The sequence below is a fragment of the Pelodiscus sinensis genome, chromosome 4 (assembly GCF_052426305.1).
Source record: "Pelodiscus sinensis isolate ZL-2025 chromosome 4, ASM5242630v1, whole genome shotgun sequence".
Classification (NCBI taxonomy): domain Eukaryota; kingdom Metazoa; phylum Chordata; order Testudines; family Trionychidae; genus Pelodiscus; species Pelodiscus sinensis.
This window is the reverse complement of record NC_143055.1, coordinates 104,597,758-104,624,534: the sequence shown is the minus strand read 5'-3', so window position 1 is coordinate 104,624,534 and position 26,777 is coordinate 104,597,758. Positions and strand designations below refer to the sequence as shown.

Sequence of the window (26,777 nt, the reverse complement as noted above, 5' to 3'; positions counted from 1 at the left end):
CAAGATGAAGGTGCAATATTTTATTACTTTTGACAATGTCTAAATGCTTGGTCATTTATATTAGCAAAACAGTCTCTTACTTTAATACCCTCCATGACTACTGCTGGTACAGTTTTATCCATTCAATAAAGTTAGTGTGACCATATTTCTCTATGCCCAACATGGGACACCAGCACGAAAGCGGGGGCTGAGCTCCATAGCAGGGACCATCCGAAAATGAGGCTTCAGCCCCATAGTGGGACTGCCCGGGGACAGGGCCAAGCTCCGTGGCCAGAGCTGCTCTGGAATGGGGCTTCAGTCCTGCAGTGGGGGCTGCCTGGGAATGGGGCTTCAGCCCCATGGCGAGGGTCTCCTGGGAATGGGGCTAAGCCCTGCGGCGGCAAAAGGGCTTTAGCCCGGTGGCGAGGGCTGCTTGGGAATGGGGCTGCAGCCAGTGGTGGGGGCACCAGAGAGGGGGGTTTCAGCTCCATGATCTGGAAAGGCTGGCAGACTTCCTTCCTTCTTTAGGGTGCACAGGAAGGGAAGACGCTACTACCTGGTTACTTTCTATGTTTCATCCTTGGTACCCTGCCTGACTCCAGACCATGTGCTGGTGCCTGCTTTACCACCAGCCCCAAATAGGAGGCTGCTGTGGCTGTGCTGACTCAGGAACTCCAGGGCGAGGAGGGGGTGTGCAAATAGAGCACATTTTGACCCCTTTTTTTTAAAAAAAACTCAGGACTCTTGGAAGACATCTTAAATATGGGGGCATTCCTGGGGAAAAAAGGACAGATGGTCACCCTAGATAAAGTGCTTCCTTCCAGAACTGATTGGACAAAACTCCTCTTTGTTAACAATGTTGTGTGAAGCACTGGATCCATTAACCAATGACAATGGGAAAAACAGATCTAGTGTGACCTGTGCATATAAAATAGAGAAGTCAAAATAAACACTGCATAATTTTACAGTTTCTTGAAATAGATTTATGACTCCTATGCAATACATTGTGATGACACTAACTTTCAGCATCAGTGGCTTAGGAGATCTGAACTAGGTTTATACTTACACATGCTATACAAAAGCATTATTGTGCAAGTATTCTGCTTTATATCTATTAACATGGTCTGATTCAGTGAGGAATTTTTCTGATATTGGCAGGAGGTGGTTTAGGAATTTTCTATACAATAAAGTATCTTTAGTGCTTGGTAGGCAATTAGAAAAGATTAAGACAGCCGTGCTCACAGACCTATTATTAAAATTTGATTGGCATATTGTTTGGATTCTCATAGTTCCCATAAGCCATGGAACTGTTTTTCCACGCATTGTTCCCTCAAGTAGGGTTGCCAGATACTTTCACAAAAAATACCGAACATGGCAGGAAATAATTGGTTGGGGGGGAGGGACTAAACTTGAGGTGTGGGGGGGGAAACGCAAAAAAAAGGCGTGCTACGCCATCAAATCCTCCCACTTTCCCTCTCCCCCCCACCAGATGTGGCAGGGGAAGATTGTCCCAAGCGGCCTTCCATCCGAGAAAAATGTAAAATGTCCGGTATTTTCTATGTCCAGTATTTTCTGGGTTTTTTTTTACTGTACAGAGGCTGCAAATATGAGACTGTCCTGGCCAATACTGGACACCTGGCAACCCTAATCATGTGGCTTTGGGACGTTCCACTATAAAGATTTTACTGTGACAGGCCTCCTGCACGGTCAGGGGTAAAGAGTACCATTTCCCACTTTTAGCTTCTTGACCATCGTCGTCAGATACAATGTGTGTTCCCTCTTTTGTCCTATGGCGGCGTGTTACCAGCCCTGCACTGGGGAAGCGAGGCCTAACCAGGCTTACCTGGCTGAAGAAGTCCCGAACCTGCAGCCCTGCTGAGCATGTTCAGACTGCAGCCCAGGTATAAAAGCCTGGAGAGAGGCTCAGTCTGGGCTGGCCTCCAAGGAGGAAGGAGGCACTGCCAGAGTTCCTGCAGGGGAACTGCCAGAGGGGCTGGACTTGGAAACCAGCTAGGGTTGCCAGGTGTCCGGTTTTGAACTGGACAGTCCAGTATTTGAGCTTTCTGTCCGGGAAACAAATTGAGAAAATACCGGACATAGAAATGTCTGGTGTTTTCTAATTAAGTTGTTCTTATTATCATGAGTATCAGTACGTGGTTGCGTGCTGCCTGGCTGGAAGATGCATCACCCAGCTGGAACCATGTGTGGGACAGGCAGCACCCCAGGATCTGTGTGCGCCCGGGCCAGCCCCGCTCCCCGCCGGCTGTTCCCCCCCCCGGCCAGCCCTGCTTCCCCCAACACCCTGTCCCAGCCAGCCCTGCTTCCAGCAGCCAGTTCCCCCCCAGCCAGCTCTGCTCCCCGCAACCACCTCCCAGCCAGCCCTGCTTCCCAGCGACCGGTTCTCTCCCCCCACAATCTCCCCCGGCCAGCCCCACTCGCCTAACCCTTTCCTGGCCAGCCCTGCTTCTCACCAGCCAGTTCCCCCTTCCCCTCTGATCTTCCTGGCCAGCCCCTCTCCACACGAACCCCTCCTTGCTGGTCCCCCCCACCATCTGAGATCAAGTGTGTCCAATATTTTTTTTTTAACCATCCGGTAACCCTAAAACCAGCCAGTGAGACACCTGCACTACAGAAGATCAGCAGGAAGGACTCTGGAGGGAGTCCACTAGAGTATGGTAGGAAGTAGCCCAGGATGGGAGAGTGTATCTCAAGGAGCTCAGTGTGTTGTAGTGGGAGGCCCCACTGAGCGAGTAGTGGCTAATAGGGCCCAGGGCTGGGACCCAGTGGAGTAGGGAGGGCCTGGGTGCCCCTACCACTTTCTCACTCCCCCAACTTGTGGGGCCTGTACCGCTTATTACTGACTTTGTCTGCTAAGCCACCCTCACCCAGCTGAAAAGGTGTTTATACTGACTTCAGCTACAGGGCCACACTGCCCTGCTAAAAGGAGTGTGAGTGTAGAACTGCATTCGAGTTTCAGGACTTGCGGGGTTGGGCATGGTTCCAAGAACCCCTGGAGAAGCGACAGCGCCCCACCTCCGGGGAGAGGGACGAGTATGCCATCCCGCGACATACCCACAGAGATTTCCACTGGCAGTATAGACTTGTTTGAACCATTCACCTGGTCTATGTTCTGCTAGTTCTAATTTTGAAACAAAATTACTTGTTTCCATTTGAATTTATGCTGGAATGCATTTTTAAATACAGAAGTGTTAAGATAGAGCTGTAAAGGTAAATACTTACCCATTAATGGAAAAAATGGCAACCAGAAACCAACATTATTAGACCATTACAGATATATTGCACTACAGAGCTATAATATTTTACTCATGCTTAGTTTTATAGTTCTGCCCTTTATAAAAGATGACCTTTGTGGCGAGGCTGTGTATGGAATAATATGCATCTTTGGACCCTTCTGGGGAGATGAGATGAGGCAAAAGTAAAGTTCCTGGTCGTCTCATAACACCTGCGTGAACTTGAGGATGGTTTGAGTTTTTGTCTGAGCCAATATAGAGTGGTGGTTTGTGTCCCAGAAGAATACATCGGGAGGAACATTTAGTCACCTTTCATCACCCTGAACTTGGTGTGTGGGTTTTGAGACTCACAATGATGTGTAGAGTGTTCACTTTCCTAATGTGTTTTCTAGATGTGATCACATCCCTTTTTAATTTTTATCTAGTCTTTTCAGTTCTCATTCATCAACTGCCCAGTCTCCTGGCTTCCTCATCACCACCCCTACAGGTGCTCATTTCAATTCCTGTACTTCCTTCTCTCTATTGTCTTCTAGAGAGGTGGTAAGAAAGGAAAGAGAATCAACGAACTTTACTAGGAATTCCATAAAGAAATCTAGTTGCGCCTTTGAGGTTTGGGTTGAGATTGGTTCATGTACAAAATGAAGGTTTTAAAACATTTCCTCCAGGTTGCCTATCCCCATCATTTACTAGGGACAGAAAAACTAGCTTGAACTACAACCGTCTTCCTGAATAGACTAGGCCCAAATAAATTTTAAGTTGGTTCAGATACATTTATTATTACTTTGACACTTCTCTAATAGCACTTCATCGTTCGAAGCACTGTACAAACAGAATGGAAGACAGTTTCTGAATGGAAGTGCTTATCTTACTGGACAAGGCAGACAGATATAGACGAACAGTAAATAGGTAAATTGTCTAAAATTGCAATACAATTTCTCCTCATGGTTAACTCTTAGAACTATCACATCTCCTGCCCCTGCTCAGTCCAATCTAACTCTTTACAGTAGTTCTTATTCAACTTGCACCCTCCTTTCACTCTACTTTACTCCCACAGAAGGACACTCAGGTGATATTTTGACTTTGTTGAAATCAGTGGCCAGTATCGCTCTCAGCCTCCTCCTGGCTGAAGGAGTTCAAGAAAAAGAAAGATTCACAGTACCTGAAAAAGAGGCATGGCCTGGGTTGTCATTGATGTTCCTGCACCATCTCTTCTTGTCCTTCTCATATGTTGACAGTTGTATTTGGCAGTGTGCCAACACCAAGTGTTCAAACATTATGAGTTAGGCCTGAAATCTCATAAGGTTGGCTTAAAATTTGTGACATTTAAATCTTATTTGCTTGGTGGTGTTTTGAGCATGTATGAGTCACATTTTCTGGCCTTTCTCCGCAAGCAGGAGGGCTAGAAAAATCACTTTTCTTTATAAAATGAAAGCTGAGATTCCTGAGAAATTACATGATGTTATAAAAGCTGGGCTTGAAAGAAAACACTAAATATTGTGAGACTTGCAATAAAAATGCAAAAGCTGACAAACTCGTGCAGCAGACTTATTCCAGTAAAATCCCCTTCCGGTGAGACTGTTTCATCATTCTGCCTAGTCCTCACTGCCCCTCTTCCCCACTTTAGGCAAATATTGAATCTCTCTGAAGAATGATTTTAAGTTTCATGCAATACTGAAGCTTGAATTTTTGACATAAGCTTCTTTCAGAGACTCCAGAATAGTCCTGAAAGGAAAACTTTTCACATAAGTCTTTTCTTCTGTGGATCTCTGCTGTCCTGGTCCATTTAATTAAATAAAGTGGTTTTTGGATGCTAGCCGAATTCTCTTCTGAATATGTTGGACTTTACCCAGCCTGATCTTTTGTTGTTTCCACTGATCATTAAGACTGAATAGATGCTCTAATGCCATTGATGTATTTTTGAGTAATGCTCATTCATTTTATACTGACCTGCAGAGTAGGCTGTCATATGTAAAGTAGACCAAGCCTTACACTGCACAGCAGAGTGCAGTGGGGAGAAACATGCTCAGATGGTCTAATCACAGGACTGATCCTGCTACTTATGTGTTCTGATTTAAACTCTGGCACTCACCTATCTACAGTAGTTCTCTTTGATCTGCTGCTAATTGAAACAGTAGGTTAGAGCAATGTAGATATACTCTCCTGGCTTGCTGTATCAAGTCGCTCTGTAGACAGTGATAGAAATGTAGCCGTGTTAGTCTGGTGTAGCTGAAACAAAATACAGGACTATGTAGCACTTTAAAGACTAACAAGATGGTTTATTAGATGATGAGCTTTCGTGGGCCAGACCCACTTCCTCAGATCAAATAGTGGAAGAAAATAGTCACAGCCATATATACCAAAGGATACAATTTTAAAAAAATGAACACATATGAAAAGGACAAATCACATTTCAAAACGGAAGGGGAATGCAGGGGGGGGGGGGGGAAAGGAAGGTGAATGCCAGTGAGTTAATGATATTAGAGGTGGGGAAGGGTAGATGTCTGTGAGTTAACAGTATTAGAGGTGATAATTGGGGAAGCTATCTTTGTAATGGGTAAGATAGCTGGAGTCTTTGTTAAGTCCCCTGCGGAGAGTGTCGAATTTTAGCATGAATGCCAGTTCAGAGGATTCCCTTTCAAGTGCAGATTTGAATGTCTTCTGAAGTAGGATGCAGGTTAGCAGGTCATTGAGACAGTGTCCTTTCTGGTTGAAATGACAAGCAACTGTTTTTTCTTTGTGATCCTGTCTAGTGTCTGTTTTGTGGGCATTGATTCTTTGGCGAAGTGTCTGAGACGTTTGTCCAATGTACATAGCAGACGGGCACTTTCGGCACATGATAGCATAGATTATATTTCTGGAGGCGCAGGAATATGTATTCTTGATCTTATAACTCACTTGGTTAGGCCCAATAATGGTGTCAACAGAGTGAATATGTGGACAAAGCTGGCAGCGGGGTTTGTTGCAAGGGAAAGTACCAGGGTTGGTATTAGTGTGGTATGTCCTGTGGTTGTTGGTAAGAATCATCTTGAGGTTAGGTGGTTGTCTATAGGAGACTATGGGTCTGTCTCCCAGAGCTTCTTGGAGTTTAGTGTCCTGTTCCAGTATAGGTTGTAATCTATTGATAATGTGTTGGACAGGTTTAAGTTGGGAGCTGTAGGTGATGACAAGTGTTGGTTTTCTTGGGTCTGTCTTGAAAGGGAATCCTCTGAACTGGCATTCATGCTAAAATTCGACACTCTCCGCAGGGGACTTAACAAAGACTCCAGCTATCTTACCCATTACAAAGATAGCTTCCCCAATTATCACCTCTAATACTATTAACTCACAGACATCTACCCTTCCCCACCTCTAATATCATTAACTCACTGGCATTCACCTTCCTTTCCCCCCCTCCCCCCCCTGCATCTCCCTTCTGTTCTGAAATGTGATTTGTCCTTTTCATATGTGTTCATTTTTTTAAAAATTGTATCCTTTGGTATATATGGCTGTGACTATTTTCTTCCACTATTTGATCTGAGGAAGTGGGTCTGGCCCACAAAAGCTCATCATCTAATAAACCATCTTGTTAGTCTTTAAAGTGCTACATAGTCCTGTATTTTGTCTCTGTAGACAGGCCCTCATTCTCTCTCTGTTCTTAATACAGGTTGGTCCTCTCCGGTCTGGCAGTCTCAGGACCTGACGGGTCCCGAACGAGGGAATTTGAAGGACCATGGGAGGTTCTTTGTTATTGGCTGCCCAGGCCATCTCCTCTCCCTGATACTGGCCCTAACCCGCCCCCTCTCTGCCATGGTGCCATGCTGCAGCAGCCTGCCACATCCCTGGTCCTGTTATTGGGTTCCTGCATCCTTGGCCATGGCCCTGCTGCTCGGGCTGCTGTGTTCCCAGCTCTAGCTCTGCTGCTGCAGCTGCCACAATCCCAGCTGCTCTGTTGGGGCTCTGACCCCGGTCCCAGCCCAGTTGGGCTCCCAGCTGCCAGCCTTCTTGTCACTTTGGCTTCCCACCAGGACTTCCTGATTCCAGGTGCCTCCGTGATCCTGCCGGACAACAGAGTTCCATTTTTGGGACGTGCAGCTTCTACTGTGAGAAGCTCACCATTTTCAACTTGGTGATTGGCCATGGTTTTAGGCATTAAGTAGATTCTTGGGGTCAAGAGAGATAATGAATAAAAGTTAGAAGTGTATGATGACCTGCTTCACAAGGAAAGTCCTGGTAGATCACAAGGTCTTAATTTTGTGTCTGTTGATTACTTTGGTTTCTAATGGAAGCCATGTGATTCTGCTACTCTTGCCCTATGCCGGGGAGTAGCTTATGAGGCAAGTAATCCTAAATTTGACAGAACGGAACCTAAAGTGAATAAGCAGCTGTAGCCTAACATGACAGACATGCAATGTGGGGGGAGGCACTACACTGTTTACCATATTTGCTTCATAATAGTCATTGATAGGGACCACTGCTGCTTTCAGTCAACTCACTGTTATTTAAAGCTGTCATATCCTACCCTCCCCATGCTCTTGTCAGTCCTCCTCCTCTCAGGTGCTTTCCTTAAATATCTATTTGCTCTCTTCAGTCATTCCAAAAATAAAACAGTTCCTTTGGGTCTCTTCAGGGACGGAAGTCATTCCTAGCTAATGAAACAATCCTACATGGGGCCAATTCCTGAGCCTTGTGCACAGAGCTAGGATGAAAGAAATGTGCTCCGCTTAGTTCAGTGGGGTCAGAAGGGAAAGTATCCTGCTCTTTCAGAGTTGGGAACAGGACGGGTATCATTCTGCAGCTGCTACTGCAGCCTTGATGGTCCAGCAGCTGTTTAGCTTTCATGCTGCATGGGGCTTGGATGGTATATTTATATAGTCATAGATCTATGTGCCATACCTAAACCTCATCCCAACCTGCAAGAAAAGGGTATGTCCCCATGAATGTTGGACAAAAAGGTGTTTGACTTCAGGGAGAAAAGCCTGTGTACTGCTTTGAAAGTGTAGTGATGCATTTGAAAGGCACTATTGCCTTCGGCTTTCTTTAAAATGGTATACTTTGTTAGATTGAGAAATAATTCTCTTGGGTCTGTGCTTTTTGGAATAGAATAGACTAAGCAACTGCTGAAGCACTTTCTTGAATCAAAGGCATTATTTTTCAAGTATTGTGCTTAGAATTAGGGAAATGGCAGATAGAGAATCAAATGCATTTCATTTGTTTTTAGTATTTCTGAAGTTTGATGAAAGCTAGTGTTTCAGAATATATTTACAGTAGCATTTTTAGCGTATTTATGATACTTTATTGCATGCGGCCTCATGTTTACAATAAGTTAAATTATGATAAATTTGTCATTGCTTCCTTTAATGTGAACTGGAGTGTCACAGTGTGTTCTGAACCTCATACATTACCGATTATTTCTTGATTTCTGAACAGAAATTTGGAAATGTCAATGGACATGATTCCATTTCTTTGCTAAACTGTGCAGACAAACTTTTGCATCATGTTGTGTGCTATCCCTCTGAGTTGTCTTTTTGCGCTTTCAGTAACCACTTATATGCCACATCTTTATGTTGATGGCTTTTAAAGATGAACTATTCATTTTCTGCTCCATGTGAAAAAGTAGCAGTCTACTTTGTATCCATAATGTCCTAATAAGCTCCATATACTTTTTTTGTTCACATTTATGAACACGTTTAGTTTGGATTGAATCTTCTTTAAAGATCTAATACTTTCACATAATATAAATTCATTTTCTGTTATGCCCACTATTAAAAGTCAAATGTGTGTTCAATAGGATGGATTTCTAATAAAGATTATCTGCTAGTTGAGTGCGTTTAGAGCATAATTTGGTAGAGCAAGCCTTGCTCAGTTATGTGCAGTAAACTGGAGCATAATAGTCCCTTTGCTAGCTCCAGACCATCTTATTATTCTAATGGAGCCTTGAAAAGGGTTTTTCGAAAAAGAAACCGCAGTCTAGATGTGGTTCTTTCAGAAGAGGAATGTAGTGTAGACATGCCCTCAGTGTCTGGGGTATCTACTACTGCTTGGGGAATGCTGGCACTGTTACATAGGGAACACTCTGATGGAGAGCAAGAGGTGTATCTCTCTCTCCAGATCAACCATGAGTGTGTCTACCCCAGGAGGAAATGCAGAAAAGGTCAGTTACAGAGGGATGGCTTGTCTGAGGGTTTTCTGATTGTGGATCTCAGAGTTGAGCAAATCTCTTGTAACTACAAGGTCTGCTGTGTAGGAAGAGCTTGGGTAATCTGTAGCGTGGGAAATATACCCAGGGTGATGAACACTCTTTTTTAACTCCAGTAATGTGATTTTTCTTGGTAATGCGGTGGCCAGTTTTGCAATAAAACACCAAGCTCTAGCCCTCATGTGATTTCCAGCTGGGTCAAGGGAAGAATCCATTCTGATTGTCAGCCTTCCCCCCTTCCTGTGGAAGAACAACCAATCAGAACTGTTTTGGGAGATGAGCAGAGTCTTCTCTTGGGATCTAAGATAAAATTTTGGGTAGGGGAGATGCATAGGTGCTGAAACTAGGGGGTTCTGGTGGTATTGCTGCACTTCCTGACTTGATATGGTTTCCATCATACGCAGGGTTTACAGTTTGGTTCCATGGCTGTCAGCACCCGCACTATAAAAAAAAGTTCCAGCCCCCATGGAGAGAGAGGAGAAACTGACACCATTTTTTAAGAAGAGAGGGGAGAGAAGGGAGAAGAAACAGCCTAGCTGCTAAATTTGGCTTGTCCCTCTCCTCCCCCCCCCAACCTTTCCTATAAACCAGGGGTGGGCAAAAGGGCCTCTGTGGGCCAGATCTGGCCCGCCAAGCAAGTTGATCCGGCCCACAGAGGCCCTGCCACTTCCCCGTCCCCAGGCCAATCAGGGCAGGAGGAGACTTTGCACGCTTCCCCTGCCCCCAAGCCCTAATTAGCGTATGAGCAGAGGGGAGTGCATAAAGTCTCCTTCCACCCTACAAGGGACGCGGTGCTTCTAAGTGCTGCATGTTCCTTGCAGGACGGGGGGCAGGGTGGGAGGAGATTTTGCTCACTCCCTGCACCTCCAGGCCAATCAGGACTTGGGGGCGGAGCGAGTGCATGAAGTCTCCTCCCACCCTGCAAGGGGCTCAGCACCTGAAGTCAACCACCAGCTGCTGGTCAACTGGGGGATGATTCTAAGCATGGTGCTTCCTTGCAGGGAGCAAGAGACTTCATGTGCTCCCCCTCCCCAGGCTCTGATTGACCTGAGGGCAGCAGAGGGGATCATGTGAAGTCTCCTCCCACTGCCAGGGGCCCAGGTAACTTGAGGGAACTGCCAGGTGTTCAGAACCAGCTGGTGGTTCTCTCTATGGGGGCAAAGACTTTGCATGCTCTCTCACCCCCAGACCAATCAGAGTCTGGGAGTGGGGAAGCATGGAATTGTCCTGGCCCCGCCCCTTTTGCCTGCAGTCCTGCCCCTTCTGGGGTGGCCTGGGTCCACTTAAAAAATTTCTAAAGTGGCCCCGGTCAAAAATTATTACCCACCCTGCTATAAACAGTTAGTCAGTCTGTTCCCTACCACTCCCCTCTGCTTTTCATCTCTTACTAGCCTAGGAAGGGAAAAAGAAGGGATGAATAACCCCTGGATCTTTAGGCTTCAGAAGGGGACCTTCTCACGCCCAGGCTGGGGTGGTGGGCAAAGAGCTATGGAGCCTCAGGAGGAGCAAACACGCACTGATGCAAGTGACAGGTGTGGGACTGGAGCTGGGGCTGGAAGGTGCATACATAATTACTGGGCTTACAGATGGGCTAGTGACACAATTAATGTATTTAGAATGTTAGAACCTGGAGAGAAACTGGCAGCTCCATTCAATGAGAGCTCTTGCAGGAGGCCAAAATCAATACTTTATATGCGTTTGGGAGAACTGGCAACAATTGAATTGTTCATTGTGAGTGGGCAGCAGATGTTAAAAAACTGAAAGACCATAAAACTCAACCTCATGACTTTTTGACCAGTCTGTCAAAATGAGGTTTTTGGGAGTTGGAGTCATGATTTTTCCTGATGCTTGATAGAAGAATGTGCTAGTTATGATTTTGGTGTAATGTTTTTGTAGTGTGTGAAGTTAGCAAATGAACGTTTTGCTGTATAAAAATCCAGCATTGACATTTCTTGAAAAATAGGAGCGGTGACCATGAGGGATGAATGGTGATGTTAGTCTATGGATGCAGTCACATTATTAAGGACACAATGATCATTGTTGTTGTGATAGAGTGCAGTTCTTTCATTAAAATATAATACAATAAATTATTCATAAAGTAATTAATAAGTAATACATTAATAAAATATTTTTTCAGTTCACTGGCCAAACCAAAAAGTAACATGAGTTCAGTTTACACCTACCCAATACTATTTTCGTTTTTTCAGAAAACCAGAACAAATAGTTTTGATTTTGGAGCATTCTGAACTGCTGTTTTGTTTAAATCAAAGGAAATTTGGAAATGCCATTCATGGTGGAGGTGGTGTCCCCAAATATCCTATATCCCAATGGCTCTGAACTTGGGTTTTTTGCTGGTGAGGTGCTCTTCACACTGGTCTATAGCGTATTCTGGTGTGGTCTCTCTGATGCTCTTGTTGAAAATATTCCACTTTGATCTATTCTTAAATATTCATTTAAGCAGGGAATCAAACCCAGGAGGGTGCCCTAATCACAAAGCTATAGTTATTCTCACCCTCTCCCTCACTGACCAATGACTACTTAATTTTATAAATTAAAGGGGCTACCCACTGGTGCCACGCCACTGGGTTTGTGAATGGCACCTAAGTCTCTTTGTGTATCTAGTTGGTTTTGGATTAAACTGTTTGGTGAATTTAAATTGGGTTAGTAAATAATTTCAGTCAACTCCAAACAGCATTTTTCAGGGAATAAACTATTTATCTACAAAATTTCACTCTGCTTTAGTCACACAGCCATGTGAAGAGCGGAGTCCCTATTTTGAGCATAGTGCACAAGCCTTGAGTTAGTGTCCAAAACTCAACCTCCCTTCAGAGGGTTTTTTTTACTTTTAATTTAAGGTTCACAAATGTAGACTTCATCCTAAACTTTCTTTCTAGTTTTACTCTTCTCTGCAGGAACTCTGTCCCCATTCTTATCCTCTGTTTCCTGCTGTTTCCTACCAAGGCTCAGAAAGCTTCTATAATTCTGAGTTGGAGTTAACATGACTAACTTGATCTAGCCAGGATGGTGAGTGAAAAGAACATTTGTTCTCTGTCCAGCATCCTAGCACAAATGAGGTCACATCCTGTCACTTGCAACTTTAAATTGTTACTGTGTTGAATGTTGTTATGGTTCAGTTTATAGAACATTTTTGCCCCATATACATTAATTAATAATTTTTAAACTCCTTCAACAATTAATTCAATAGAACTCAAAGGCCACCTCAGTCTTGACTGGAGTCACTCTGGATTTACAGATGTGCCTTGCATTTGAAGTTTAAAAAGAATTATTTATAGTTGGGACTGTAATTTTATAACATAGGTTTGAATGGCAGATCAGTTATCTTGATAGGGGACAATTCTACCAAAAGACACAAACAGTACAACCTGCAAGCTCTAAGGGTATATCAGTTGCCTGATATTTTTAAAAGAAATGATAATTCAAGATGGAGTATATAAGAATGGTACTTTGTGTTAGCTGTGACAGTTAGCCAGTACTCAAGACTTTGCAAGGTAATGCCATTAGGAGAAATCTATGATGGAATCACATATTTCTTTGATGAAGTCTTGTTTATTTTTAAATAATGCGCACACAGTCTTGTTTCCCTGAACGTATTAGGAATCAACAGAGGTTAGGTTTTTTTACTCACAGTTCTAAGTCTTTTCCCAAACGGTACTTTGCCCCAAAAGTTTTTTCTCTCTATGCCATGTTACCATCTTATTATCTCCTTGGCCTACTGCTATCTCTGGCTGCACGTGACTTTCACAGATGCACAAAATAATATCCTGCCCCTGGCTTGCATTCAGACCCCAGAAAAAATTCCCTCAGACCCCATGGCTCAACTCCTACACCTGCCTTGCCACACATTTTAGAGATTTGTATAGTGGCTTCAGTTGTTTCCGCTGTTACTAAGCTAAGAGGTATTTAACTGCTCCCTCATTTAGCCTGAATTTAAGGGAGATTTCAAACCCACCAACACAACCCATAGATCAAACATGCTCAGTGGGAGCCACCCACCTTGCAGTATAACTAACAATAGTGGTGATAATAATAGTGATGTGTATGAGTGGTAAGTCAGTAGGTTCAGGTAACGTTTTGATTTCACGGGCAGTAAAAGGATTTGAAGGGAAAAGTCTGCACTGTCACAGCCTCTCACAATGCTCTCCCCTCTTTTTAGGGTTTCTCCTTTATTTCTTTAAGATGTTTTAAGGGGGAAATCCTGAGGACTCTTGCGGTTGGGAAGCCATGTGCTCCTATCTACTTTGTGCTTCTCTCTGAAAACGTCCCACGAGAAGGAGAACTTCTGCATGCTTTGTGCTATTTTTACTTCTCTAACTCCTTCTCCATGGGCAGGAGTGCATTTGTAGTTTGTTCAATTTTGTCCCCAAAAGTAAGACTTTCCATGGAGACACCAGATGTATCTATGAGTAAGCTGATGCTTGTATCTATCATGGATAGAGACAAAACTCTTTGAACACTCAAACTATGTTATGGCTAGTTAGCCACAGGTGGTGAAATACAAAGGCACTCTTCACTCAACCGCTATACTGAATGGAGTGCAGCATCTGCACACAGGATGAGCCACAATAGGTTCTTATTTTCTGCTGTGTTTACACTTCTTGAATTGCCCGGGTAGTACACCATCCCATATGCACTTGGCATCAAGCTTCTGTACTTGGCTCAAATTCTCCACTGACGTAAACCCCATTGTAGCTGCCTAATTACAGTGGGGTTGGACAGCATGGAAGTTTGTGACAAACCATGCCTGATTCTTCAGTGTGTCATTCCAGATTTATATCAGCATAATGCCGTAGATTGCAATAGAATTTGCAAAGAAATAAGTAGTAACACATCGGGTTGAATTAGCCATAAGTTGGTTTTCTTTTGCCATCCTCAGCTGAAGCTTGAATTACAACAGGGCAAGACATTTACTTTTAATTTTCACGCTTTTTTACAAAGTCGTCAGTGTGGTGACACCAATATCCATCCAGCCAAAATCCCTCCTGTCCTGTCATCCTTATTCAGCCAAAACAAACATTAGCCATGTCTTTTGAGCACATAATTAATATCTTGACTTTCTTTAACAATTTTATTCCAAGGATCTTGAAGTACTATATAAATTAAATAAGCAAGGATCCTAAAAATTTGGTGGCATATTATTCTCTATATTTTCCAGATGGGATAACTGAGGTACAGAAAAATTAAGAGGCTTTTCATATGTCACAATAATAATGATTAGAGTTTGAAATCCAAAAAATCAAGAACAACCCAACTCAGCTCTGTCCTCTGACAAGTAGGTATTTCTGCATCTGCTGGAAATCTTACAAAGTTTCTTTGTGTTCAGAAAATACAAAGCTATTTTCATGTGGACTAAGCTCACCAGGTAATTCACCCTACTTTGTTCTATTGGAACCAACAGAATTTCAGTAGTACTAAAACCCAGTTAATATCATCCTCAGCAGAGGTAACCAGAATGAACTGCATTAAATTTAAAGTTAAATGAGAACAACTAAATGATCACAATGTTTTGGTTTGGAAAATAGATTTTAGCTTCATAGTTGTTTGCAGTATTTTTATAACTGTGTTGGTCCCAGGACATTATTAGAGACTTAAGGTGGGTGAGGTAATATTATTTTATTGGAATAATTTCTGTCTCTTTCACCATTAAAGATATTGCCTCCCTCACCTTCTCTATTTCACTGATTTTTTCCAAGGCTTTTCCCATAAATCCTTTCAAACTTTGACTGATTCTGACTCTGAGGGTTTGTCTGCCAAGAGACTTGGGACGCATCTACACTACACGGAAGGTTGACACTCCCGTAGTCAATTTTCTGGGTTTCGATTTAGTGGGTGTAGTATAGACCCACTAGATTGAACGCAAAGGGTGCCCCAGTCAGCATTGGTACTCCTGCTCCTCACAAGGAGTAAGGGAAGCGTTTGCTCCCATTGGCCTCCTGCTGTGTGGCTAGCACAGAAACGTGATGTACAATACATCGACTCCATTTATGTAATTTATGTAGCTGGAGTTGTGTGTATCCCTTCAACCTTCCCATGTAGCGTAGACCAAGTTTTGGTGTGTGGCATGCTAGCTTGTTAAGCACTAACTGGCTACATGGGCCCTGCTACCGCACACTAAGAATTCCATAGTTGCTGTTTGAGTTGGGAGTATGCCAAAGTGCATTACAGAACTTTTAGTGCACAGCAGCACAGTCTACATGACAACGTCAAAAGTGTGGTATAGAATTACACCCTTGCTTGCCGTACACTAAGTCTCCATGTACAGAAGCCCTGAGTCAGCAATAGGCCACAGTAATAGGAGTTTGAAAGTTCTCGATAACTGCCAACAGTGTGCTGAACACCCACTGCTTCCACTAAAACTCATGGGAGTTGCAAGTGTTCATCTTTTTGTAGCATGTTGGGCAGTGGAAGGGGTGAATCCTATTGAGTTACCTTTCTATTTTCTAATGTCATGAAAGACCTAAAGTGAAATCTGTGCTTTTGATCTGAAATGAGCACAGAAAAGTTGTTATTCCTTAGGGCAGAAGCAAGCATTTACTTAAATCACATTTTGTTTCACTGAATGTGTGCTTTGATTTTTGTTAATCTGTCAAAAAACATTCTCCATCAGATGCAGAGTGAGACTTTCTAGAGTTACCAGGCAACCCTCTGCCCATCACAGTTGCTCTGAGACAACTGTTTCCTTAGTGAATGCCGGTTAAGTTGAACATAAAGCTTAATTAAATCCTATGCTCTGCTCTGTCCCAGGTGATTAAATAGCTTCCAACATAACCATCCATTCCTTACTCCTGTCCATAACAATCTCTACAGGCAACACAAGCCTTCTGACTCCGATTCCAGTACAGCAGTGTTTCTCAACCTTTTTTTTATAAAGTACCCCTTTAAAAAAAATTATAAGTACCCTTCCCCCATCCCCAGTACCTACAGTTTTCAGACACACAACATTTTTTTTTCCTACCATTGCAACACATTTGTTTAAACAACTGAATTGTAGCCGGGTGGCCGATGAAATTTTTGGGTGTAAAAGGTACAAAAATAATAAAGCTCTGTAAAACTTAAAACAAAAAAAAATCATTTTTCTCCAAATTTCAGTTGTGTTGATGTACCCCCCTCCAGACTTCTCTTGAATACCCCTAACGGTACTTGTACTGCTGGTTGAGAAACACTGCACTACAGTGATACAGTGGTAGTTAAACTACAGGTTGAACCTAGTTTGGCATGCTCTGGTCTGGAAACATCCGAGGTCCAGCATGATTGTAGTTAGATGGCTATCCATTTATTATGGGTGTGACCAAGTTTCCTGTGATCCCATAACATTTTTTTACAGCCACCAATCATGGCTCTCAGTGTTCTGTTCTGTTGTTTAGCTCTAATTAACCCCTAAAAGTCTTTTATGAGCCCAGTAAGAAGTAGAAATGTTGGTAATGCTGCTAGACATTATTGGCCTCCCATGGTTCAGCAAATTTTCTGATTCCGCACCAGTCAGGTCCCAAGGGTACTGGGCTAGAGAGGTTCAACCTGTACTTGTGCCTTGTCTACACCAGTGTTTCTAGTTTGATAATGTCATTGGAGTTGTGGTGCTAGATCATCACTTGGTGATGTGCCTGTTCAGATAAAGCCTAAGACCAGCTATAAAGAAAGTGCATCAACAGTCCTTTATTTTGAAGGGTAAAACATTTTATTCAAGGGTCCGATTCTGCTCTGATGGATTTTGGCGGGAACCATTTCTAGCCAAAAGTTAAGACTTCAGAGCCAATCGTATTTAACAACAACCACAAAAGGCAACACTTGGCTAAGCGTTGGAACAGGATGGCAATTTCTAGACCTTACATAGAAATGCATGGCCTTCTTTGTGGATGTAAGGAAATGTATATGCTTATTATATAAGGAATGACAGCTGAACAGCACTCTTGCAAACTCAGCAGGAGACAAGGGGTTGAAACTCTTTCTTATTGCGGGAACTAGAATCTAGGGCAGAGTGAGTCTCTGCAGGGAAACCATTGTTCAGCCTAGCTTGAAGAGAAGACCTAGAGTTATGTTCTTTAATTATGTTGAGAGTTAGCACTGAAGCTAAGCCTGGGGAAAGAGGTAGTTATGCTGTGTGCTTACTTTGTCAGGAGCAAGGCAAAACTCCTTCCGCTTTCAAATGTTGTTTAAGCACATGACTTATTTAAACAAAATCCCACTCACTTTTTTGGGGTAGTGTCAGAGAACATTGTTGCTCCAGCATGTTCAAAAATTCAGCTGACAGGAGCAAGGGAGCCACTTTCATTTACACACCTTCCGTCAAAAGAAATAGCAGGATAAGTCTTGTGGGAAGGAGCATAATTATAACATTGACTCTGGATAGGGAGGAACAAAGCTCAGTTTAAGCGTACTGTTGTGCAGGTCCTTACTACTGTAGTAAGAATGAAGTTCTTTCTTCTGATATTTTAATTACAATTAAAGAGCACAGAAACAACTGAGCTGTTTACATTTGTACAGCATATGCTGCACAGTCTTTCTCTAATTTTTTCACTGCTCCCTAATAAAGAATTTTATATTGCAAACATTTTAAATGAATATTATGCAAAATCCCATACATTTCAATGAGATTTCACATAACAATCTCTTCATTGTATTGGGACTAAAAGTGCATAGTATGTTATTGTTAGGCCTGCTTTAAGATATTTTAATATACCATGATGTAGTTTTTTATCCAGCAATGGGACATGGCCTGCTGTCCTTCCACTCTGCAGAATACTAAAATATATGGTATCTTGTTCGTGGCTGTTTGCAATCACAGGCGTGTGTATGTACATCACAAGCCTTCACATCACATACTCACTGTCCCTTTTTTTTTTTAAAACTATATGAAGATTCCAAAGTGTTAGACATTGTCCACATGCTAAGACTTTTGGTTATGATAAAACAACTGGACGGGTCAAAATCTCACTGCATGTAGAGTTCTGTTGATTCTGAGTCTGTGGGATTATACCCAAGGGGTGTGTGTAGGGGTTTTCTGCTTTTGCGGAAAAACTTGCCAGCTGTCTACACTGGCTGCTTGAATTTCCGCAAGAACACTGACTTCCTACTGTCTGAAATCGGTGCTTCTTGCGGAAATACTATGCTGCTCCCATTCGGGCAAAAGTCCTTTTGCGCAAAGCTTTTGCACAAAAGGGCCAGTGTAGACAGCTCAGTTTTGTTTTGCACAAAAAAGCCCTGATCGCGAAAATGGCGATCGGGGCTTTTTTGCGGAAAAGCACGTCTAGATTGGCACAGACGCTTTTCCGCAAAAAGTGCTTTTGCAAAAAAGCGTCCGTGCCAATCTAGATGCTCTTTTCTGCAAATGCTTTTAACGGAAAACTTTTCCATTAAAAGCATTTGCGGAAAATCATGCCAGTCTAGACGTAGCCAAGTACTATAGAAGTATCTGATGTAAAAATAATTAGAAGAACACTATCCTTGTCTACTTACACAATGTCTGTTTGAAAACATTACCCCACTGTAGGCAATATGGTCACATGACACCCTGTAGTTTTAGGAAGTGATCAGCATACATATAATCAACCTATAACTTAGTGACAAAAAGCTCAAGTCACAGCGTAATAAGCAGTTGTGGTATCTGAATGTGAGTCTTCAGATCAATTTAGGGTACCACTTTCTGAATTTTCCAGCAAATATCACAAATATACAGAGTAAAGCTTAAAATCAGAACAATGGACCAGTTTTATTGCTGCTGTAACTCCACTGACTATAACCTCAAAATCTGTTCGCCATAGTCACCTAAACACAGAACTCAGTGGCGTTATTTCAGAAATGCATCTAACGCTTTCTTTTTACAGCTGCAAGTGCCATTGTCCCCTCAGGAGCTGAGTGTATCAGATTCCACTGGCAATTGCAGATAAAGACCAGACGGCAGCTTGTTCATCCATTGCAAGCTTTTAGTGCCTATGACCTGCTTAGGAACTAGAAGTGTGATGACTATTATATAACTCTCAACTTGCTGCAAATTGAGTGTCATTTATGATGCTTGGAATATGGCAAAACAGCAGAGTGCTTGAGGGCAGTGGCAGATTTATATCTGTCACCTGACTAATGTACTGTGAAGATTATCACAGGACTGTAAAAAATAGGATTCCAAATTAAGGGAAAGGTCTGGGAGTGAGATGTGGGGTTATTAGAAGGGTTTATGATTTATGGGGGATATGTATCTGGGGCTTATGGCCTGGGTTGGGTTTATTTAGGGAGGTATGGAATGGTGGGGAGATAAGTCGGGGAGCTGTGACAGGAAGAGGTTTTATGGGTTTGGCTTTATTTATGGAATGGAAGATATGGTGTGTTTATTTGGGGAAGGAGTTGCAGGGGTTTAGGCAGGGGCTGGCTGGGAGCTCTGGCAGGAGTGGGCTTGGGGGCTATGGCAGTGCTGAACTGTGGAAGGCAGAGTACTTGGGAAAGGGGGTGGAATGTGTATGTATGGGAGTGCAGGTTGCCGTGTGGCAGTGCTGGTGGCCACAGCTGATGGTGGCTGTGTTTGGCTCCCTCTTCATCAGCACCTTTCTCCCTCTCTTCCTGCCGCCACTCTGCTTTCCTTTCTCTGTCCTACTTGTTCTCTCCCTTCCTTGCTGGCACCAGCCTTGACGCTGCTCACAGGCACTGGGGAGGGATGGACTCAGCAATGTCATACCAAGGCATTAAAGAGTGAGATGAGCTCGGACAGTGTGATAACCAGGGCCATAGAAGTATCCAAGATAAAGTCATATTAGCGAATATAGAGTTATCAGATAGGAGGGTATTTTCCTCTTGCAAAATGTGGTTTGTAATTGTGTCCTCCTTGCCATGAAGCAAGAATTGATACTGTAGGAGCTTTGTGATAGAATACTTGAGCTCAGCCAGCAGAAATATTGTGCTTATGCAGATAAATAACTAAAAGAAGAACTAATATTCTGGACATTAATCTTCATCTTTTACTTGGAGAAGGTATGCATGTGTATCTTTACGAATACGGTGTTTATGACTAGTATGGTCCTTTTGCTTACAGAATGGACTTAATGCCCTACACCTGGCTGCCAAAGAAGGCCATGTGGGACTGGTACAGGAGTTACTGGAAAGAGGGTCAGCAGTGGATTCATCTACAAAGGTAATATGTACATGATTATATGGTTTATTTACTGAGGAAAGGACTAGAAATAGGTATTTCCCCTACTGACAGATGGACAGTCCAAATATTCAGGAAACTTCCAAATCCATCAATATTAGAGGATAGAATACCACTTTGGTAAAACATACTGTATAAGTTTCATCCTAAATCGATAGGACCAGATCTTTCATTGACTTGAACTCGTGAGTTTGATTCAGAAATTATACAGCTGAAATTGCGTGGCCTGTGATATACAGGAGATCAGGCAAGGTGATCACAATGGTCCCTTCTAGCCTTAAAAATCTGTAAAACTAATCAACTGAGGCTCGTAGATTATAAATGAAGATGAGGACTAAGGGATATATGTACAGTGGGAGCCTTTAAAGTTGCACTATGATGAAGAAAATGCCCTTTCTAGTGGTATTTTTCATTATAGAGACAAGGAATATAGGCTTAGCTGACCAATCATAGGCTATTTCAGAATAGTGAAAATGTGTAAGTGTAACATACACAGGGCCCTATGTATGCTGCAATACAACAGGACCAAGTTCTGCAGCAGTAACTTATGTAGTGCAATTCATCTGTTACTATTCTTAGTAATGACTAATTCTCATGAAGATTTTTCAGCTTTGCTCTGCAGATAGTGAAGCTGTATGGCCTTCAGCAGTTATCTTATAGGCTAGGAAGAGAATCTCTTTCCCTCATCCAGTGCATGCCATAGAACAGGGGATAGGTTGACAGGGGACATGGGTCAGGTTGAAGCTCTCTAGTCTGGCACTCTCTGGTCCAGCAATATCTGTGGTCTGGCATGATTTTAGTTAGCTTCGATGTCCACTTTTCATGGGTGTAGCCAAATTTCCCAATGTCCCATAAAGCTTGTTTACAGCCACCAGTCCTGGCTCCCAGTGTTTTGTGCTGTTGTCTCTTTATATAAAAAACTGTTCCCTGCTGGACAACAGGGTGATGTCAGCACGTCACTCTGTGTCCCACAGGAAAAATGTTCATCCCTCCACCCTCAGAAACGGGTGGATTCTCCCCCAGTTGCTCCTACATTTATGCCCCCCAAGCAAGACACCTGCAGTACCTGTGCCCCAAAGTCAGTCAGAATCATGCCACAGAGTGGGGAGAGCGCCAGGCCCTCCATCACCTGCGCCTCGCTCAGCACCATGGTGGCGGAGCTCGCTCTGTGGCCTCCTGCTAAGCGCCAAAATATTGAGCGGCTACTGCAGCCTGGCCCGGCCCAACCTCTCTGGGGCAGACACCGAGCCTGCCTGGCCCTTCCGTGCTTGGGGAAAGGACTGATCAGCACAAGGACTCCCGCCTGGGCTCCTCTCCCCCAGCCAGGTATGGGGAGTGCGGCCCCTCTGGGTGAGGTTAATGAGGCCCCTCATCATCAGCACGGTGGGAAAGGGGGACACTCAGCAAAAAGGGGAGCAGCAGCCCACAGGAAGTGGGGGAAACGGGACCTGGGGGGAAGCAGGGATACTCCAGATGGAACTCAGAGAACAGGGCCCCTCTCTATTGAAGGTGATCCCTGGTTCCACCTGCTGTCATGCTATATTTTATCTCTCTCTCTCTCTCATTTTTTTTCCCTGTTGCCCCTCTGCTGCGTGACCTCTCCCCTCCTTCCTCCCTGGTGCTCAGGGGAGCCAGAGCTGCTGTGCCATGGCCTTGGCCTGGTGGCCAGGGAGAGAAGTGGGGCTGATGCAGCCTTGGCCCTGGTCCTCCCCGGTGGCTGAGTGGAGGGTGAGGATACCGGGGCTGGTGCGGCCTCGACCTTCCCTGGTGGCTGGAAGGAGAGCCGGGACTGCCTAACCCCAGAGAAAGGAGGGTTGGAGAGCATAACGAACAGGGAGCACCGCCCCCTAGTTTAGCTCTAATATACCATTTAATGTCGTCTAAGAGGCCCAGTAAGCAGTAGAAATATTGGTGATTCTACTAGACAATATTGATCTCCGGTGGTTAGGCAAATTCTCTGTTTCTGCACCAGTCAGGTCCCAAGGGTGCTGGACTAAAGAGTTTCAGCCTGTAGCTAGCTTCAGCAGTTCATTTTCTCAGCTCCTCAGGAGCTGCACTAGTCTCTAGGCATCCCAGCTGACCAGCCTGCACATCTGGTTACACCGGCTCCTTGTCTGCAAGGTGGATTCTAGTCCTGGCTCCTGACCCCCCTTTCTTAGCTGTTTCTGTAGAACAGTAAGTGGATCATACACTGTAATGCTAGTAACTCCCTTGCAAATAAGTCAGAAGCAGGCAAAGAGAAGATAAGTGGTACCAAGCACATGGCTGTAACAATTCATTCTGCAAAGTAATTCTGAATTCTGTGGAATCTTGGAAAAATGGCCAATTCCCAACAGTATAACAATAGAGTTGATGAGGACCTGAGTGAGATGAATGGGGAAGATCCCTCTTCACAGAGCTGTTGTTTCTTGCTCTTTGTAAACTTATATGGGTATTTATTACACTTGATTCATATTTCCATGGGTATTTTTGCACTATTAGGGCTAGAAATTTAATTTAAGAACAAAAGCTGTAATTCTGGAGCATTATTCTGCAGCAAAAGAGTGAATTCTCTGGCACTGCAAATTATGGAGGCATATTGTAACATGGTTATTAACTTATTTTGGCAGATGAATTCTGACCTCTGTGATCATATTTCTAGAATCTAAGTCTCAACTCTCACTCTAAACTGCTTCTCTTCACCCCTGTGGTTGCCTTATTGATGGATAGCTGAGGATTCCCTCATTTTAACTTTCTCTAACCTATATCTCTGCCTTTGGAATGTCCTTTGACAGCATACCCCAGCTCTGTCTCATCCAGTACGCACAATGCAATGTCCATTATAAGGTGGAACTGTGTCCTGTGAAGTAACACATGAAAATAGTGTCATGTTCTGAATGTCATAATGATTCTTAATGACACATCCTTTCTTTTACATAACAGAAAGGGAATACAGCCCTGCACATTGCATCCCTGGCTGGACAGGCTGAAGTTGTCAAAGTGCTGGTTAAGGAAGGAGCCAATATTAATGCACAATCTCAGGTATGGTAATGTTTTTCCTCTGTTGTAGGTACAATTTGGTGAAATTCTGTAAAACAAACTTAAGGAAAATAGGCAGGCACAATAACCCTTGCACCTAATGCTGTCAAATCGCCTTGACCTGTGTCATGGATAATGTTCCTTAGTATAGACGTTCCTAAGAAACTGTGAGTATAAGTACCCAACTGCATAGAATAGTATGTGATGCATAAACTAGGATTGTTGTGAACTGTGATCACCAAGGAGAATTTTTCTTATTTGTTCTAGCAAATCATGAGCCTCAAATAATCCCACTACACTGAGACATTTTAAAATGATGTGTTTGTCTTGAGCTGGGTGAGAGGAAGTGAAGTGGATAAGTTCTCACTCTGTCAAGCTGTCTGTAATGGTTCACAAGCATAAGTGCCAATATCTGGGCAGACTGTGAAGAAACAGAGTACAAAAACCCCCACACTGGTTGTGAGAGTTATACTTAGTTTTTCACCAGGTCAATGAAGTGTGAACCCCTCAAGCAGTGCAACTATCTTAACATGGACTCATGGACAGCCCAGCAAGTACTTTGATCTATCTTGCAACCCAAGTAATCTTGCCTTTCACCAAAAATGACAAGTTAGTCTCAGTCCCAAAGGAACAGTCACTTAATTGCATCTTACAGCCTACACTAAAGACAATACTTTTAGTCAATCCTATAATAAAGACAGATTTATTAACTAAGAAAAAGAAACAAGTTATTTGCAAGATTAAAGCAGGTAATCATGCACACACACACAAATGGATTGCAGGCTTAGATTTCAAAAAGCAATAAAAGCTGCTGTAATATGTAAACTTTGTATGTCTTCTAGAGCTATACTAGGCTAAGCAGCGAGGGATCCCTTTCTTATGCTTAGAATATTTGCCCTCAGAGTCCAGGTCTCATAAAGAGATTGAGTTCCTTCTTGTCCCCAATTTTTATTTCCTTTCCTCAAAGGTGAAGCTTATGGGATGAGTCCATCTGCACATCTCTTCCAAGATGTGTATGTATGTGTGTAACAGGGTTGACTAACCAGCATGGCACCCTCAGCTGGTTGACTTGGGGAATTAGCTTGATGTTTCGTTGTGTGCCTTCCTCCCGCTGGTATCTCCCCGTGCTGTTCTTTTAACCACACTGTCCAGTCTCTGTCTGCGCCCCCTTCTGGGGGGTGTTGTTTGTTCCTCTGCATACTCCAATTCAGGGTCCTCCCTACTCCCCGGAACACCCCAGTTCCCCGGCACCTCCCTTACTGGGAGTGTGGACCTGCTGCCTCTGCCAACCAGACTGCCTCTCGCAGCCCAGCCTATCATGACTGCCCCTCGCAGCCCTGCCTACCATGGCTGCCTCTCACAGCCCCTAGTAGCTTCAGGCCTGCCAGCCTGGGGCTTAGTTGGCCAAAACCTTCCCAGCCCTGCTCTATCTCCAGGAAGACTCTTGCTTCCCTGGCAGTCAGGTCCCTCTCCAGCCAGAGCAGCAGTCAGGTCTCTTCTCCTCCCTCGAAGAGTCCCTCTTTATATAGTCCCCAGGTGGGCCCTCATTTGCCGAGCTGCCGCAGCTGGGCTTCACTCTGTTCTTCCCTTACACTTCACTCAGCCCCTTTTAAAGGGCCTGTGCAGGCAAACGCCCTGTCACAGTGTGCATGAGGGGAGAGGAGACAATCTTTTGTCTTCTAGTGTTCCATGGTGCCTTGTCTGGTACCTGGTATCTGTGAGTATCTGGTATTTTGTTGGGCAGGAGATGATGGCTCCTGTGCAAAACTAGTATTTCACACTTGTTAATGCTTTTCTCCTGATTGAGGATTTACTGTTTGATTCAGAGCGAACACTTAAATATTACCTTATAATATGGGATATAGGTATTATAAGTGAGATTAATGCATGCAGAAACTCAGCAGCATTTCATAAAGTCTGAACACATTCTTATAACTCGAACATGTATTTTAACAATACTCACTCACAGGTGAGTCAGACTGGTTACCACTATGCATGCCAGTGCTTTCTGAGACCCCGGGGCCTTGGCATGAGCTGACATCTTGTCTGCCAGCATCACAACTCCAGCATTACTTTTTAGACACAGAGAATAAAAGCATTGCTTTTCATTGTTAACTACTGGTTAAAAAAAGTTTGTAGATGGATTAGTTTCCATTAAGATAGGTCTTAACATTTAGTCTTCACATAGATGGCATTCAATCAAAGATTTGGCATGCACATTCGATCTTGGGAAATGCACCTTATTTTTGAATGCAGTCCAACTGTATAGAAAGACCTATTAATCTCTATGGCATGAAGGTTGGCTATTTTTCTAATCTGTACCACAGAGCATAATATGATTACAGAAACCAACCAATGGCAAAATGCTTGAAGATAAATTCCACATTTGTGCAAGGTTGTAATAGCAGCAGTTGTCATTACTTCTGTTTCAGAGTTATAAACAGCATGTATTAGGCTCTCAGTAGGAAAAAAAACAGACTGCAAGCCATGTAGATGATGGTTTGTTTTCTGAGTTAAGCACCTCCATGCCCACAAATACACCCATGGAAACCTAGGCTACGTCTACACTATAAGCCACTTTCGAAAGATAGTATCTAGACAACAGCCAGTACTTTCGAAAAAGCAAACCACTTTTTCGAAAGAGAGCACCCAGGCAGTCTGGATGCTCTCTTTCGAAAAAGCACAGTTTGCTTTACATAGTGCCTTTTTTCAAAAGAGCACTGTCAAAAAAAGGTGTTATTCCTTGTAAGATGAGGTTTTCCGTGGTCGAAAAAACTGCCACGTTCTTTCGATTTACTTTTGAAAGAACGTGGCAGCAGTCTAGATGCAGGGAAATTTTTTTTTTTTTTTGAAAAATGGCCACTTTTTTCGGGGAAAAAAAACCTGTAGTCTAGACACACCCCTAGTAGTTATTGTTATTTTTGTTTAGCAATTTGCTACATTACCATAACACTATATTTCAAATATGTCAATTGTGTAGAATCCTGAACACAGGGAAATACTGAATATCTCAGGCAACATTGTTTGGTATATGTTGGTAAATGCTACTCTTGAATGAAGAGTATTGTACACAAACATGCGTAATTGAAGAGGAACTTGGAAAGTGGTCTGCTATATGTTAAATATCCTGACATCTTTATGCATAAAAGTCTCAGGGGTAGCCATGTTAGTTTGTAACTGAAAAAACTTAAAAAACAAGAGC

At 43.3% G+C, this 26,777-nt stretch overlaps 1 protein-coding gene across 35 annotated transcripts in view; it reads left to right on the top strand.

The window, feature by feature from the left end:
* Positions 1 to 26,777, top strand: part of ANK2 (ankyrin 2) — a 592,965-nt gene that overhangs the window by 383,233 nt on the left and 182,955 nt on the right. For all 35 annotated transcript variants that reach the window (XM_075929759.2, XM_075929766.2, XM_075929765.2 and 32 more), the window contains 2 exons: positions 20,441 to 20,539; positions 23,480 to 23,578. In XM_075929759.2, the coding sequence (XP_075785874.2) occupies positions 20,441 to 20,539; positions 23,480 to 23,578 (198 nt within the window). The remainder of the gene's footprint in view (positions 1 to 20,440; positions 20,540 to 23,479; positions 23,579 to 26,777) is intronic.